The 18,422-nt window shown below is 42.7% G+C and overlaps 1 protein-coding gene and 1 long non-coding RNA gene across 8 annotated transcripts in view; one reads left to right on the top strand and one right to left on the bottom strand.

Moving 5' to 3' along the window:
- The window catches only part of LOC109632835 (uncharacterized), a 118,582-nt gene extending 116,441 nt beyond the window's left edge, over window positions 1-2,141 (top strand). For all 6 annotated transcript variants that reach the window (XR_011240088.1, XR_011240087.1, XR_011240086.1 and 3 more), the window contains one exon: window positions 1,474-2,141. This is a non-coding gene — a long non-coding RNA (uncharacterized lncRNA). The remainder of the gene's footprint in view (window positions 1-1,473) is intronic.
- plxna4 (plexin A4) overlaps window positions 1-18,422 on the bottom strand; it is a 217,180-nt gene that overhangs the window by 6,177 nt on the left and 192,581 nt on the right. For both annotated transcript variants that reach the window (XM_020092318.2, XM_020092317.2), the window contains exons 25-30: window positions 17,663-17,822; window positions 14,549-14,652; window positions 12,373-12,472; window positions 9,373-9,563; window positions 6,381-6,550; window positions 1,479-1,691 (exon numbers count right to left, since the gene is read on the bottom strand). In XM_020092318.2, coding sequence (XP_019947877.1) covers window positions 1,479-1,691; window positions 6,381-6,550; window positions 9,373-9,563; window positions 12,373-12,472; window positions 14,549-14,652; window positions 17,663-17,822 — 938 coding nt within the window. The remainder of the gene's footprint in view (window positions 1-1,478; window positions 1,692-6,380; window positions 6,551-9,372; window positions 9,564-12,372; window positions 12,473-14,548; window positions 14,653-17,662; window positions 17,823-18,422) is intronic.

Here is an 18,422-nt window from a genome sequence, read left to right as displayed (position 1 = left end):
ACTGATCACGAGAGGAGAGCTGCTGTAAAGGGGCGTGGCTGGAGGGTAGAGGTTCGGATGAAGGCAGTTAGGGGCAGGATATGTCTTCTCGCATCAGCTAAAATAAGTTACAGAAACTCTATTAAGGTAAAATCCCTTAGAGCCTGAAAGTCTGACCCTTATAACGCAGAGCTGATCAGGAACCCCTGTACTGGGATCTAACACGTGGCCGGGACAACTAGCCGCTCAACAAAATCAAGACTGTTTGCTGTCCTGGCTCCTAAATGTTGGAACATCGCTTCTGATCTCACCTTGGTTAAGAAGACGATGTCAAATAAGCAATTCAAAATAGTAAATAAATTCTGTCTTACATGTTGCAGTTTGGCTTTTTTGAAGCAAATTGTACTTGATTCTTGCTGTTCTGGGTTTTACTGCACTAAAGTGTCAATGTAATGGACAGTGACTTAAACCAAAACAAACATTACTGTGATTATTATTATTACTATTATTATCATCATCATATTGTCTGGGATGTTTCACTTTATGCTCTGCACCAAATTCAATTATCATTATTGTTATTAGCATTTAAATATGTACATATAAACACAACTACATACTCTGCTTTGTGCCTCTGTTAACTGGCCTGTCCCCACTGTTCTCTTGTCTCGCAAAGTTAAAATATATACAAAGTGATTAATTTTGAATGTGATATAATAAATTATTTGTTTAAACATATCTGTTCTCATCCTTAATATCATCGCCTCTTTGCCTGTAAATCCTCTTGAAGTATGTACTTGTGCCCTTTCTAACATTTCTGCTTATGCTGCACTGTACAATAGAAGTCGCTGTATTCTCTGTCCTCACAAATCATTTTCTGCTTACGCTATCCAGATGCATGAATCAGCAGAGGACCCTCACAATGTGCTCACGCTTATTTGTCTTTATGAGCGACCACATGCAGACAAACAGGACTAATGAGTGCGCTCCTGAGCCTGAAGCTGCTCATTTGATTCTACCCAGTCAAGCGGCACATATATATTCTCATCCTGAGGCTCGCCTTGTGACGAAGCTACACACACATAAATACCCCGAACCGCTTCACACTGCCCCATCTTTTATTCAGGACAGGGGAGACTCGCCTCCCCTGATGACAAATAAATTTAATATAACTCTCATTTTAACAAATTACCGGCTTCTGCTTCCTGCTACTCTCAAAAATACTCTTTTTTTCTCGCCTCACACACACGTCTGCATCGTTCTGCCGCACAAACTCTCTACTGTAGATCTCGTGCCCTGGGCGCTCTCATCCATTCCTACTGTGTTGTAATTTGGATTGTGTTTAATGGCCCGTAGATCACAGTGTGTGTGTGTTGGACTAAAACATGGTTAATGCAGGTTTTCTGATGTTTTCACCTGCACCCCCCCCCACACACACACACACATACATTTCCTCTCTTCATCCATCCAACGTGTGATGTGCACTTTCATCCGCAGCTTACCTCTCCACCCAGCTCTTGTAGCTGGGGATGTCCTTGGCGTAAAGCAGCTTGTTGGAGGGCGAGTCCTTCCCAAGGCGGTGTTCTGAGGTGGAGCAGGAGTCCATGAAGGTCTGTGCCACCACGGACAGGCAGGCGTCTGTGATGCTGCTCTTGTGGATGTCAAACACAAACTGGGGGTTTTTGATCACATTCACCCAGAAACGCAGAGGTAGGCTGCAAGAGGAGAAGAAAGTCAAACTCTTTAATTATGGTGTGGTGATGTGCTGCAGCATAATGTCTCATTCATTAATTAAGACAAATGAAATGTATTGGAACTTGTTAATGGATATCATCAGTTTTAAAAGAGACAAAATCAACCAGGACACTGCAGTACATTGTTCAGTTCCGTCTCAGTGACGGGCTGCTTCAAATAACCATGCAAACAGAGAAACAAAGAGTATAAAGTAAAACAACATTCAGTGTCCGGTTGAACTACTCTGAGATTAAGTCCCTAAATGCCATTGTTATATTTGCTACAGGCAGCCAGGCAATAGACACGAACATATTAAGCGCCAGAAGGGGGACGAGGATGCGTTCGCTTTGCAAAGCTACTACACAGGCGCTGCCGCTGTGCTCTATTTGATGTGTGTGCTCAATTCAATAAAGCCTTTATCTTGAAAGCCAGGTGGTGGCTGGCTCTCATTTTTTCCAGCAGTGTCCAGGGGTCCTCGCCGAGGCTGCACGGCGACACAGTTCATATCGCCTTGTTTGTGCAAGTGGGTCTATTTTGTGCCTGTCCAGAATAATAACAATATACAAGTCTGTTCATTTGCTGGGCTTGTTTCTAGCAAAATGAATATATAGGGGCCAGCGTTTTATCTGTGTGTTGCAGTGAAAGGGCTCAGGTGGTATTAAGAAACAGCAGAGTGCTACTTGGATCTCCGTATCTTTACTACACAACGTGGTTTAAGCTGACACGGCAGAAAGGAAATAACTAAAGTTGAGCCTGCATACAAGTTTCTGTGTTTGTGTGTGTGTGTGTGTGTGTGTGGGAGAAAATACAATAAAAACCGAAATGCAATCATTTAAATACCACAGGTGTCCTGCTTCCATCCCACTAAGCATTTACCCAAGCACTACCTCCCACAAAGCCATTCACATGTACAATCTGACAAAAGAGGATTTGGACCCGGAGGAAGACAAAACTCTGCATTATGACTTAAAAATTAATCTCAGCAAAGAATCTAGTGGGATTAGGTGCAGGGATCAAAAGGATATTAACACCACTGCTGTGCTGCCTTGATTGTTGACAATCTGGCCCAGCTGCCCTCTGCTTTGAGGTGTGTGTTTCAGTGCAGCTTTAGATGCCAAAATTCTGAGTTTCCTGCATAATGTCATGTTCAAAATAACCCCCCATTAAAACATCTACATATGATCTATCGTCTTGAAAATAGACAAAGCACAATTTCTCTTTCTGCAGTGAACTCACACTGTGCAGCTTCAGATATTGTGAAGGACGGCCACGATCAGTTCTTTTGGTCGGGGATTAGGTTAAATATCAGCTGCCAAGATCAAGGACATCTCTTATCCGAGAGGAATTACACCAGCAGAGCCAAAAAAAGAGCTTTTGTATTCAGAGACTATTTCTGTCCATCAATTGAGGACTACAAAGTGCAGCCAATTCAGACTGATAAAAGAAGAGAGTGTGAGATATTAGTAAAAATGTGGCCTATTTACCCAGTAGTCCAATATGCAGTATTTATTAATATGGGCTCCATTTCTTTTTAAATTACTTCAGTAAATATTGTTTGGATTAAAGTGGAGTGTCCAGTTCAAATGATTCATTTATTAAATCAACTCCTTTAGATTATTGGCCATTTATTCTAAAACAACTACACTAAAGCATAAACCACCTAAGTCACATGCACCGTTCACACCCCCTCTGTTCTCCACTGGCTCGTTCTCCCTTTTCATCCAATCACAACCTGACGCGCTCTCCTAGAGCCAATCACCTGTAAGCTGTCAAAGTTTAAATTAATCTCTCTCCCTCCCGTCATTCAGCTGTCAGTTCAGTGACCCACCTCCACCCCTGCACCACCTCAACTCTGGATACCAGGTCATGTCCCTTAAACCGTCCAATCAGAAGCCTTCCTGAGGCGTCCCACCCTCATGCTGCATTCCTCATCACTACTTCCTGATGGGATCTAAGCATTAAAGTCTATTCCTCTGATTGCAATGAATTTAATTTGAATTTACAAATTGTTATTTGTTGCCCCTGTTTGAACTGTAAGCTGGGCCCTTACTATTTTGACAGGTTCTAAACAGCAAATGAAAACATCAAAAGTTACACAAACAACTACATCTCCCAGCCGTCCCTCAGGTGCACGTCTACCCGCCTCCTGCAGTTTGCTCTGTCTGACACCTCTGGTGCCCACACAGTCAGTCAACCTCTGAATCTGCAGTTGTGGGATGTTTTTCCCATTTCTGCCTGATGAAGTTGTTCACCACTAGAGGGCAAAGGGTCACAGATGTTGTGATGCAGGGCGTCCCGTCAGGGAGCTGCTCGAGCCTGACCTCTTTCATCCCCTCACCTAAGGTTAGAATTAACATCTTTATAAAGGTGACCTGGGCATTGTTCCAATTGGACCTCAGTGGGAAAAAGTCACAACCTTTCATGTCAGTGGCAGTCACAGGTATTTACTGAATACTGTCGAGACAAATGGCTTAAAACTGATGGAAAAACTTTTTGTAAATCGCACAAAGTTATACAATAATGATTCCAGAAACTCTAATAGTCATACTGATGCCAATCTGTGTGGGGGTGTAATTGCAGAATAGATAGACAACAGAGGATAGGTGGTTATCTGCAAGCAGAGGAGTGTTTGCATGTGCCAGTTCTGCAATAATTAAAATTCTGTTTGTTGCATCCCCACACGACAAACACTGAAGACACACACACACACACACACACGCACACACACACACACACACACACACACACACACACACACACACACACACCAAATACAGAAGAGTGAGGATAAGACGAGATGCTGACACACTGTCGCCAATCCAAAAGATACCATCTGGAGCGGCTCTAGGAGCCAGTGACTCATCCATGCACACACTTACTTTACACTCACACACATGCATCCCAGCTCTGCCACACAATGAACAAACCACTGACTGTTTAGCTGATTTTAACTTTGCACAATAACGACATACGGACATGGTCTGCTTTAAAAGCCCTGGTACCCTCACAGGTTGGGGCATGGACAGGTTTAGTGCTGGGGCTGCTGTGAAGGATGACCTTGGATTGTAAAGGGTTTCAGTTTGTATGGATGTTCAGAATCAATGGAAATCTGAAATGTATCTTGCAGCTCTCACAGCAAGCACAACTCATGCCAAAACAACTATTTCCTCTCATAGAAACATCATACATTTCTACACTGTAATCAGATCGTAATAAAAACCGTTCCCAGGATCATTTCAAGTGAAAATCACAGCTTTTCTTGATAAAATGTTGGTTCGTGGTTAACAGGAAAGGCCCTGGAGCACTAGAGAGCAGAGTATAATCTAACATCAGGGCTACATCAGGGGGTACAGTGGAGCTCTGATGATGGGGAAGGCCTGAAGGGGAGGTGGGGGTAGCAGTAGGGAGTAGGGGCTCTGACTGGTGTGATGGCTTGAAGTTAATGGTGCGTGTGATGACGATGGGTCTGCTAGGTGTAATGGGACTGGGGCCCAGCATGGGAGGGGCCCTGGCAGTGATTACTCTCTACCATCAGACAAAATTACGGCTTTTGCTGAGGCCAAGATTACAGTGTTCTGAGACGACTAAAGGTTATCGGTGAGCACACAGGGAGAGAGGAGAAACGACTCGGGAATATGCACATCCCGAACTTATCGGTGGTGGCATCAGCACAAACTGTTGTGTGCAATCCAAGTGGCTTTTCGTGATGGTGTATTATGATAAATTGCTATCCATTCACAGCCCTCGAGTGAGAGCCCATTCCATTAAAAGTCTAATGTAAGAGCCTGTCGTGCTCTCAGAAAACACTCAACACTCACTGCAAATGGCCAAAGAACGCAGACACAGGGAAAGACCAAAATCGGGACCATAGCGTAAAGTAAATAATATTTCTATCCTTTCTCCCCCCCCCCCACCCATTCCTCCTCTATCTGCCCCTTGATGCCCATAAATTATATCTTCCCATTTCCACTGTTCTCCCAGGCCTTGAGCTGAGTGATGCATGCTGGGATCTTGGCAGAGGCCAAGAGGCTAATGAGATATTAGTGTGCGTTTAACTCCCACTGAGTTCACTTCCCTTTCTTCACCTTTTCATGACACTCCTCGCCGCTTTCTGGTGAACTGCTGGTTATTTAAGCACCACCAGCCACTTCAGGAGGGCTCGCACAGGTCAGTGTGGTCTAAATTAATCAGCGGATATTAATTTAGAGGTGCACTTCCTGCACCTGGGAGCGTACATTTGTCACCATGGAGATTTCCACGGTGACAAGCGTTTTTTGGCGCAGTTATCAATGATAATAGATGGAGAGTCTTGGCAGCCAACTGGATTAGCCCCTTGTGGTTGGCTTTAATGAAGATTACACACCCCTGTGGTTAATGGATATTAGGACGGGAAGAGCCGTGTGGTTCAGCTTGGCACTGACACTGGGCAAAACCAGGGCCATGCCATGTGAATTTGCCAAAATGAACTGATTGTGTCTGCAGCGCATTAACATTAACAGTGCAGAGAAGACCATGAATGGAACCAAAGGCACCACACTGTTGTACACTACGCTGTTGTGTAGGTCCTCCCCTCATGGACTCAACAAGACAAGGTGTTGTATGGTATCAGGCACCAAGACAGATTTGTTCTTTTCTGTGTGCGCAGACATTTGCTTCAATCATTCACTCACCAGTTGCTCTTCCATGTGTGTCGAACATGTGGGTCATGGATGTTGTGTTTGTCCGCCTGCTCGTCCAGGAAGTCAAACATGTATTTGATGGCCAGTGGCAGGGCGCTGCCTCGATGGGCTGTGCTGAAGATGGTCTCAAACAGGTCGTCCACAAACTTCTGTAATGTACCCTACAGAGCAGAGAGAGGAGAGATGGGAAACACATTATTTAAAACCCTAAACCACTCAGAATCAGTGAATGATCTTGTCATTGACTGACACATTAAGAGACTGAATGCTGACAGAAAGATTGGCGTAAACTTGTGAAGTGAGAGTCACTTTGTCCCCCAGTTGCCGTGTTTATGTGTCTGACTCGTATCTCACAGACTCGGCACCTAAATCCGCTTGCAGCTTTGATGGGGGAAATTGTTATTTCACAGCTGACTTTTAATAATATCTGGGAACAGGAGGCACATCTCCTAAGCCTCTTTGTGCTGCCGGATTAGCTCCCACACTGCACCATTGACCCTAATTTGATTTAATGTTGGCGACTTTAAGGAGGAGGAGGAGAAGAGACAGGAGAGACAGAATCTAATCCTCTTGTAAGGATCGAGCTGATGGGATGCACAGGAAAAAGGGAAAGAACGAGGGATGGAAATGAAACGACAGCGACAGAGGTTTCCTTTCAGGAAAGGATTGCCATTAAGTGTGGCAGATGAGGTGTGTACAGACACCGGCAAATAAAAATCCAATTTGGTCTGGAGCAGGTGACCGGATGAGGGAATAGAGAGAGGGAGCAGAGAATCCTGTTAGTCTGACAATCACGGCTATAATTCTAATGTGGCCCACATTCCTGACAGCTTATCGTTCTTCTATGAAGATGGAATCACATATCTCTATATGAAGCCACGTGTCTTCTAAATGACAGAATGCATTAGCTGCCAGGAGAAGACCTGACATTTTGTGTGTGTGAATGCATAAATGTGTGTGGAGACACTAAAACCTGCGTGTGTCGCCACAAGTGTTGAGGCTGTGACATTTTATGTCATCCTCTATCTCAAGGGGGACCTCTGCATCAACGCTGTCATCATCACAGAGTTCTCTCGTTTTCCAGCTGGAGCTCAAACTGCCGACACCCCCCTCTCCACGACCGTCAACCCTGTCATTAGACCACACTCTAAACACAATGTGTCATGCGGATGTTTTGATGCCGGCTGCCTCCACATTCAAATGAGGGGAAAGCAAACAATCACAACGTCTGTGATGGATCTGAAACGGGGAGGAAGAAGAAGAAAATGCGGCGGGGTCGAGACGGACGCTTGCTCTTGAGTGTACAAGTGAGGGGAGAAAATGCAATCTCTCCCCGTGCCCCGTCACTCTGCACGCACATGAACACAGCCTGTACCCACACTCAGTCAGAGTGACGCTGATGGAGCTAATATGAGCGACGTCAGCTGCATTGCCAGGGAGAAGTATTTATTGGCATGGTGAAAGCCAAATGCAGTCAATTACACTGCCTGTCTGCCCGGTCATTTCTCACCATGAGAGATGGCCAGCCAAGATAAACCGGTTATTTCACAAAAACAATCCATCTGGAAGTATGATGTGCTGTCTGCAGTCAGCAGCCACCTTCCTGCACTCTGGAATGGGATAATAGCAGGGAAACGGAGCGGCTCGCGGGGGCTAAGAGGTGATGGTATGTAGGTGTGTGGAGGGCTAGATGCTAACATGTCAGGACCACTCCCCCTCCTACCTCTTATTCTACAGGCTTCTGTTTGTTTATCAGTTTCTTTCACATGTTTCTTGTCATGTCCTGTTTCCTCTCTTGCTCTCCTCACTGTCTCAGTTATCAGCTTTAATTCATCACTGGATTTTGTTCATCTACTCACATCTGCACAGTCATTAGTTCTCTGAAGTATGAACAGAGGGAAGCGTTCAGCTGTCTGATGGTCACATTGTCCGTTTAGCCGACAATATCTGTGTAACACTTGATTTCATCCAGTGTGAAGGAACATTTAACTGATGACTAGGTCTTTATTTGTTTTCAAGCAGCATCACACAGGAACTCCAGGATGAATTACCAGGAACTATTTCTTACATTTTCATTGATTTCCTGGGAAATAAATCAGAAATCTTCATGAAAGAAAGACTTAATGTTTAGTGACTAACTGACTACAGCAGCGTCTGCACCGTGCGGCATGAGTTCTGTGTGGTCTGCTGATCAGTGCAAGTCGTTCAGCCTCTTCTGTCTATACCTGTTTAGTGTGTTTACATGTCTTACACTGAGCTGATGTTTTGCATGTGAACTTCTAAACAAAGACACTGGATCAAAAAACAAGTTGAAATGTTAGTGGATGAAAAGTTACAGGCTGAATTTCCTCAGATCGTGGCCTCCCTCTTTCTTCCTGCCTGAGCGTCTGTGTGTGTGTGTGTCTGATACAACGGATGTCATGATGTAAAAAGAAGAAGGTGCTTTTGGAGTGGATTGGAAATTAGCATTCAGCTGTTGGATCAAAGTCACATTTCCCTCCAAACCAAATTAACTGTTTTTTTTCTTCATCTTCCCGGGGGCCATTGTTGGAAGACACAGTCAAAAGAGCCTCATTTTATAACCATTTCTATTTTTGCCTGATCTTTTTTTTTTCATTACAGAAACACCTACACTAGCTTCATGGGACTTTTCGTCTTTAGCCTTTTATTTATATTTGGCAGCATCAACGCAAAAGTAATAGAAAGAGAAAACAAACAGAAACGTCTATTTTCTCTCTCTCACCTCAGGGAATAGAAGAATACATCTGAATAATGTTTTCCACGGAGATGACTCACCCAATGCAATCATGAATATTTAAATAAAGTTGTGAGTCATGGTAAAACAGTGAAGGTTGCAGTGACTTTTTAGCCTTTAACCGTTTGAACTACCACAAAAATAAGATTTCTCTTGTAGAGTTGTTAAAAATAGCACCACCAACGCCTAAACAAATGATTAAAAGATTTGCTCTGGCCGGTCACTCACCTTGGTAGCCAGCAGTCGTGTCAGGTAGATCTCAGAGACCATCTTGCTGCCGCGGTCGCCCTCCTTCTGGTCTCCATGCTCGTGGTTCTTCACCAGGTGCCAAACCTTGACGCCGCTCTCCAGGTCGGGAGTGATCATGGGAGTGCGGGAGCGCAGGCTGTCGGGGCTTCCAGTGTACTTGATCATGTTCTCTGTGAAAGAACAACATGCGTTACATCATGTAGTACAGATTCAACCACAAACCACAGAGACAATCAGTGTTAGTGTTCTTCTACATCAGCTAAACCTTCCTATTGCGTTGGACTTACAATTGATATATTACTCACTGAGTCATGAGGCAACTTGATTATCATATAGGCTACTTGTACCACTCTTATATATCACATAGCACTTATGGCTCATGAAAATAACCTTTACTACATATCAAATATTTATCATATGCATCTACTACGTTTTTTATATACAAGTGGGCATATATATATATATATGTATATATGAGTTTATTTTTTTGTATTTTTTTTATGTATATTTTGGTTTTTGTATGGATGTGTATGATTACACGTTTATGTTTTTGTGTCTTTTCTTCAATTTTTTTGTCTTTTAACAGGTTTTGGATTTTTTTCTTTCTTCAATATTAATTTGATACACCCCATTTGTAAAGATTTTGTCTGTTGTGAAAATATAAACAAATACTGATTATAAATATGTACAAAACAGATTTAATTATCTGCAAACTGGAAGCTGAACATAAATTATTGAATTTTGTTGGTTTTTCATGCCTGTGTCAGCAAAAGAAAATAATCAGAGCAGACACAAGAAGAAATCTCAAACTTAATAAAAGCCGTAGGTAAACAATAAAAGAGAGCAAAAGAATAATCAGAATAAGACAGAAGGAAAAATACTATAAATATATTGCAGATAGTGGTTTCAAATAAAAACAAATACTGAGAAGACAATGCTGAAAGAGGCATAGAAAGCCATAACCTGCATGTTAGCACAAGAATACTTTTTTCACTTCCAATCTACACGTCTGGGAGATTGGATATGAAACTTTTAGAAAGCGTGCATGGTTAATTTTTTATGGCTTCTTCTCCGAGGGAAAAGACACAGCATCGACGGCTGACACAAAATCGAACAGGTGTCTGATGAAATGAAATATGTATGGTCGGCCCGTTGACCGGAGTGGCGATGACATTTCCAAACACGTAGCTCAATGAATGTTTACATAGCGTGAAAAAAATTGATCAGTGGGTGCAGTCTGGAGAGAAGAGTTGGGAGGAGGAGAAAAAAAAAATGTGACAGAAATCAATGTGTTCAGAGAGGAAAGCGTGAGGAGGAGAGAGCTGGAGACATCACATGCAGACAGAGTGAGTGTGTGTGTGTGTGTGTGTGTGTGTGTGTGTGTGTATCGACCGCTCCAATTTGATTACAGTATGATCAACTGAAAATGCCTGTCTCTCCTTTAGGGCACTTTAGGGGGTTTGTTGTAAGACCTGTGTCAAGTATTCTCAACAGGGCTGTCAATTTGGCATAACTTTTATTTTTTCACAGACGCAGGACAACTGTGACACTAATTGCCCTGTAGTTAACGCTCTGTGGGTGCAGGAGCATGTGAGGTGGGTCTTTTTTTGCGAGAGAATTGATTTTCCTGTTATTTATTTATTCCAAGAAGTTAGAAAGCCGAGCGTCATGAATACACAAGAGAGAGATTTCTGTTCTGCACACAGGAGGTGTTCTTTCTTTTCTTTTTTCTCTGTGTGGTTTTTGATGGAAACATTACATCAGAGATCAAACGCAGAGGTTTCTACTTTCATTCTCTGACTCAACAGTTACAGTGTTTGTCTTAATCTTTGTACTTCTTCTGCAACTTTCCCTCCCGCTCCGCTCTCCCTCCCTGCGTCTTGGAGGCTACATTAAATTCAGCCTTGTCTCACTCTCCGCTGTTTGGCCATTGTGCTCAGGAAGAGTTCAAAGTCGCTCAAGTACCACACCAGTTGTGAAGTGGATCACACTTGCGTTTGAAGTCAATCCCTTATAAAGAAAAAAAAAAAAATGCCGGAGATATTTCTGGCATCCTCCCTCCCTTTTTCTGTTGCGCTGCTCACCTTGTCCTATCTGGTCTCATTTGGAGCCAGAGAGGCGAGATCATATGGAGATGAGGCGATGCTAATAACGTGGAGCCACATTTGATGTGTCTGAAGTGTTTGTGGGAAGTGAGGCCGGCCCTTTGATCAGCCACTAACTCGATGGTTTCTAGGGTTCAAGGAGACGTGGAGCAGACGGACAGGCGGATAAAACACTGGGCACGTTGAAGGATGAGGCGACGCTCTCCGGAGTCTCAAGAGGCCGGAGCAACAACAAGAAGGAGTCCATTTGGTCTCTTGTTATGTTTCAGAAATCCTTTCAACTATTCTAAATTGTGTCTGTTGTTCTACAGCTTCTTATTGATACTCATCACTTTCAGATGGAAGCATCAGCTGCTGCAGAATCCGTTTTTTTTTTTACCTGATTTTTCTACTTTCTGCAGGAAAATTATTTTATTTGAACATTTATATGGTTGAGTTGGTAATTTGGTTGAGTTGAATGATGAAATTTGGTGATGGTGCCATTAAGCTCCTGAAATAAAAACTCACCTATTTAGTCCTGCTTGTATGTGGTGTTTAATGATCATTATTATTTACCTTATTCTATTTTGTTTCACTTGAATTGTAGTATTTATTATAAATATTCATTATCTTAACTTTCTTTTATTATATTTTTAAAAATAAATAAAGATTGATTGATTAAAGTGAAATGACATAAACATAATCACTATAATAAACTTAACCTCTGTTCTTGACAAGAGGCCCAGTTAAATATTTAATATAAATATGAAAACAGTATTAAACTAAGTTGTGAGTAAGATATTCATGTGGTTTCTACCAGTTTGCCTGGTCTTTGTTGTGTTGTTAAAGTGGATGATGCAGATGCAGTAGAAAACTAAAATTTGCAGAAACTCACCATATTTACTTGCAGAAGTTCTAGAAACAGTGGAGTTGTTGACTGAATTGTAGGCTGTAACTTGCTTGGGAACCATGGCCATTATTGAATTATCAGGTACCTGAAAAAGAGACATTTATATTATGCAAATTCCTGTTGAAAACATCAGAACCAGAGCAGGCTTCTGCAGAAATTAGGGTTTTTCACTTTAGCATATTTCTTACACAAACAATCAAAAAAGCCATAGATCATTCTGTTGGTGTCATTTTCTATATTTCCCTCCATCTGTTCTATTCTCACGTTGCGAGGCAGGGCAATAAAACGCAGAATATCTTATTACCCTTATGTGCTCTACTTAGCCCACACACATATGATGACTGACAGGGGGAGGGAGAGTTCAGCAAAGCGTCGTATAGGCCTGTGTGAGAGGAGCCGTCCCACAGTCTCCATTCAATAATACCTTTCCTCCAGGGCTGGGTGTGGGCGTGTGCATGAGTGTGTGTTAGTGTATGAAGGTGTGAGGAATCCAGCAGTGTGTGTCTTTGTTGGTCTATGTGTAAATGAGTCAGTCAACTGGGCACTCCCTCCCCACTCAAACAGGATTCAATTAACACAAGTGGGAGGTTGTCTAGCACCCCCTGCCTGACACACAGACACACATACACACACACAAACACACGCACAAACACACGCACACACAGAGTGTACCCCTATTCTGCATAATCTGGCTACCCAGGGTTAATTGAAGTGATCTCTATCGTGGTGAGGGTGGATGGGACAGGGATTCAGGACCAGGGGCCTTTTGTTCGTATAAATGTGTGTGTGTGTGTGTGTGTGTGTGTGTGTGTGTGTGTGTGTGTGTGTGTGTGTGCATGAGCCGGGACCTTATTAAGATCATATCATGATTTTACCCAGTCACTCAATCTGCTCCTTATGCATAATATGTTTATATCATTGTAAGCAGGAGGCCCCACAGGGCAAATCTCGTTACTCCTCTGTGGGGAGGCCCTCAAACCCTCCAGCACCCTTAAGCATTCTCCCTGATCACTGCTCTTATACACTGAATAGATATAAAACGAGCAAATCACAATGGGACATAATGCAATGAGAAAAGGAGGAGTGGCATTTAGAGGAAATAACATTTGCAGGAGCAGATTGAGGCAGAAAGAGGAGGAACAGCGAAATATCTCATTATGAGATCTGATATGACAAATGCCACCTTCTGCTCGTAGCTACGATGTGAACAAGAAATCCAACTTTTCTCAGTTTGTGATGCAGAGGCAGAGTGTGTGTGTGTGACTGGGTTTAACGAGTGGCAGATCAAACGAAGATTAGTTTTATAAAGGAAAGCACGTGACTCTATTCAGTGAGTCTGGTCAGTCATCTTATTATACTGATGCCCTTGATTGAAGCCTTGATGAGATACGCTGTCCCCTCTCGTCCCCGTCTCCTGACAAATTTGGAGTGGATGTGAGCTTTTTCTTTTCTTTTTTCCTTTTCTTTGCTCTGTCAAAGATAAGGCGTCCTCATTCCCCGTCCTGAAAAATATGAATTAACTTCTGTCTTCATTATCTTATCTCCGATTCCAATCAGCTCCCTAATCCATTCCACCAGCGTCGCGTACTCCAAGCCTGTTGACACTTGCTGCCGCTGACATTTAATTTAGGCACCATGCACATGGCACATGGAGGGGACAGTGGCTGCTTGCTTAGCTGCAGGACTTATTAACACCGTGTTGACAAAGCCGGCTTGTTTTACCAACCACACTTGTCCTGGTTGGCTGAACGGACAGTCGCTACTCAGGATACATAAAACACCTGCTGATTTGTGTTTGTCTGTATTAAAGCATTTGTGTATTTAATGGATGAGAAATATTTTGTGCATGTCTGTTAATACGTGTGTTTATTTCGATCTGTCCTTGTGGTTATAAGTCTACAAACGTTACGTGTTCACGCATATGGCACTTTCACTTGTCTTTGACCATTGATATCGTCTCTACATGAACTCGAGAAAGACGACACTTGACAGCATCAGATTTCATTTCAAGGTCTCTCCACACGTAAGGGAGCAATATTCATTTATTTAGCCCCGTCTCTACAGGAATTAATGCCTCACTAAAAATGATGCGATGGTAAATAAATCTATAAAGAGATGAATTTAAAACATTTTAATAATAAATATACAGTAACAGACGTACCTGATAATGGGCCAACATGTTCAGTCTCTTCCAGTCACCTTCAATCTTGGTGGTGACATCCTCATCCTGCAGGATCATGCGCTGGCCTCTACCCTGGCGCCATTCTGGAGAGAGAAGGAAGAAAAAACATTTAAATAGTCAGATTATTTCTCCCATATTCATGCGACAAGATTTAATTTTCATTTGTTTTTGCCCCTTCTCTCTGCATCTGTCATATCTGAGAATCGTGCCATCTTTGGCGTCCAGGCGTGGCTTTGGGGAAGAAATAATGGATTTTGGTGGTTGTCCTAATGTTGTAACAGTTGGTTACAAATCCTAAGGATATGACAATATGTGAAATTATTTAGTGTTAGATTAAAGAAATGAACAATATCAACACCAGAAAGAAAAATAACAGAAGAGAGCATCACTCTTTTCTAATCAGTCTGCAAGAAAACCAGTTGCCACTATCTCCATCTCCATCTATTCAGGCTTTTTGTCTCAGAAGAAACATTTCAGTCATGAAAACCCTCAATAGAGGGTTCAAATCTTTGGGGTGGGAGTGAAATGGAAAAGCAAAAAGATGTAAAACGATGAGAAAAAGACATGAGATGCAGTAACAAGAGGTGAGTTAAATTAACACCCACTCTCTTTTTTAGAAAGAAGCTGCCCCTCTTTGCTCCTTTCAATTGCTTTCACTGCTGCGATCAATGGCTGCGATTACAGCTGTATGCTCAGGGCTTGTGCACTTCATTTTTACAACAGCGGCTCTGGCTCTCTCTGAAGATGTGTTGGTCCCTGTTCTCCTCTTGTCAAACCCCCGACCACTGCGCTAAGTCTGGCTGCTCTTATTGTTATTGCTGGGAGCTTTAGTAGAAACAGACCAGACGCAGATCCAATACTGGATGGAGGAACAGAAAAGCTGCAAACATAAACAGCTACCAAATCGTGTAGATCACCTGATTTCAAAGTGTCTTTCATTTAGACATATACACTAGATACAGTACACACCAGGTTTCCCACATCTGTGCCACCTCAGCACAACATACACCTAAAAGCTTTGAAAGAAACATCTTACAACACCCCAGCAACATTATCATAAGTGAGAAAGGAAAACCATCTCAAAAAAACAAAACAAGCACAAGATTCCTCTTTTCCTTTTGCCGACATCGTGGGGCTTTATGAATACATTATTGTGCCTGCACTCCTTGTTTTGTTTCCCACTTGCGTCAGCCACTGTCATATCCCATCCTGATCACAAACAGGAAAACAAAGCAGCAATCACTGTGGCGTATGATGAGGCCCGTCTTTGGAGACTTGACCAGAATTGTGTTCGCATCTGAAAAATCTGCGGGAGATAAAGATCCTCCTGTTGTTTTTGTCTATACAGTTCATCTTTCCATAAAGATGCAAATGAGGCAGCGTCTCCAGTTGAAACTCGGCAAACAGATGAATGCGGAGAGAAAGAAAGGAATAAATAAAAGAATAAACTCGGTGTGAAAGCAGAGCAAACTGAGATTACTCTGAATCCCAAATCCGGTGGTCTCTGCTCAGCAGGAGGAGGAGAGCAAGGCTGAGTGTGTGTGTGTGTGTGTGTATTCAAACACAACACTGGAGATAAAGGCATTGAGTGTATTGAAGTCCATGGTAAAGAGAAAGGCTGAATGTGACTGTTGTACTCCGTAGAGGGTTGTGCTTGACACACGTTTGCTACTAGCGACACACAAACCTCGCTGCTTTGTTCTCAGGCCCTATCTCCTCTGGTGCCCTGCAGAGGTCTGTGATTTGCAGCCGAGGGGAATTAAAAACAATACCTGGGTAACAACACTCTTGGCCAATCTGTCTCGAGACAGGCCTCCACAATCCCATTATCCTTATCAACCATTGCAATCAGTCTGTGTACTTACATGTGTATGTGTGTGGGGGGGCAGATCATACCAGCCCCTTATATCACACAGAGCAACTAAAAAAGACAAAAAGTGTCAAAACCAATAAATAAAATGACAGACTTGTTTCCGATGAAGAGTTATTGTCATTAAGACCAAGACATGCAGTCTGTTCGTGGACTCACGATTAAGAGAGAACTGAAATACTGTAAATATGGCACTGGAAAGAATCTTTAATTCCATGCACATGTTCTCTTTGCTCAATGTCTCTCTCGTGCTCATAATCACACACATACAGAGTGAGTGGCCAGGCAGCTCTGACAATTCCAGGATCCCTCTTGTAATAAACCAATAATAGAACAACACATCCTGCCCAAAGGGGGCCATAAAACAATTTTATCCAGGAGTGTCGTCAGAAGGCTAAACCAATTTCTTCACTTACCTATCACAGCCAGATTCCCTATGGTATGCACTCAGCCCAGCGTAGATCTGAAGCTGGTTATAAATATGCTATTCTGAACACACAACGGGGGTTTGGAAAATCCATCGGACAATATTAAACCATAAAAAGCACAGTGAGGAGTCAGCCTGTAGGTACTGGCAGACAAACAATCATGGATAACACTGTTATGCTCACTTTCATGCATGTCTGTACATGGAGTGTACACACACACATGCGCACACACACACAAAAGGTGTGCAAACCACTTTATTACTAGATTTCTTGCAGAGACAATATAATAATGAAATGTAATTAATGCCCCAACCTCCTAACAGGGACCCCTTGAAATTAATTTATTAGAAATACAATTATACAACCCAGAGAAAACTAAGGAAAGAAAGAAAGAAAGAGAATTTGTTGAGGAGAGACCACTGAGCCTCTCAATTGATCAGCTGATCAATCACCTGACTCCGACGCGGGTTGATCGATAGGAAGTTTTTGGAGGAGAGAGACCAGACTCAGATATCTGAGCCAACAGAGGCAGGAAGTCGAGTCTCCTGAGGTGGAGAAGAAAGCTACCTTTCTATGTCTAGAGAGACTTGTACTTTTAAAGAAGAGCCTGGTTGGGTGGGGAAGACTTTGTAGAAATCAATCATGTTCAGCCTGAAACACTGACTGGGTAGAAATGTTTTGACACTGTACAGTAGCTAATCTATTAACAGTCTAAGATGCAGAGTGAAGCTAGAAACATGTATTCTACCTGGTTTGTGTGTGTGTATATATATAACAAGAGTCAAAGGTTCGTACCCAGGTCCATGTCGGAGGCCTTTAGGCGGTGTGAGTGTGGTACGTTCTTGTAGATGGCGTCCAGGAGCTTCTCCTTCACCTGGCTGATGGTGTCACAGTTCAGCGCCTTCACCTGGATCTCGGGACTCTTCTCATTCTCTGGATGGATGCAGTTCACCACCTGTAGCAGAAACACACACAAGGCTGCAACTGAGAAGAGGAACTAATGGCCAGCTGCTGTGGAAAGAAAATCCCTGCCACGTGTTGACTTTTGTAATTTTTACTTCTTTCTGGTTCTCTAGGTAAGATTTCATTATTATTATTTACGCAACTCTAACAGAAAAGACTGTTTTTGTCCCAGGTTGATCTGCAAAGGACACATTTTAATGTATCTAATGCCTGTTTAATCAGTTGGAGGTTTGTGTGTTTATATTCTTTAAGCTGATTGCGCTGCACCTGCTTGTCAAAGAGCCTGTGACAGAATCGCAGCAGCAGAAAAGATCGTTCACGGGGGAAATTTCTCTTCCCTCAGAGCTTGGAAAAGACTGCAGTGTGCCACCTGAATTGATGAGCAGCAAAACAGCTAATTATAATATTATTATCATATTCATCAGTTCTGTCAGTGCTGCCTTCTGGTGTTGGTGGAAATAGCTGATTTACAAAATGAGCACAAATACACATTATGAATGAGAGAGTAAATGAGTTGTCTTCTATGTGCGCACCTTCCCCATTACGTAGACCTACAGTGGAGCTTCTCTTGAAATATTTACGTGGAGTCACA

The sequence above is a fragment of the Paralichthys olivaceus genome, chromosome 23 (genome assembly GCF_024713975.1).
Source record: "Paralichthys olivaceus isolate ysfri-2021 chromosome 23, ASM2471397v2, whole genome shotgun sequence".
Lineage (NCBI taxonomy): Eukaryota > Metazoa > Chordata > Actinopteri > Pleuronectiformes > Paralichthyidae > Paralichthys > Paralichthys olivaceus.
Note: the sequence above shows the minus strand (reverse complement) of the source record. Positions and strands in the feature narration are given on the sequence as shown.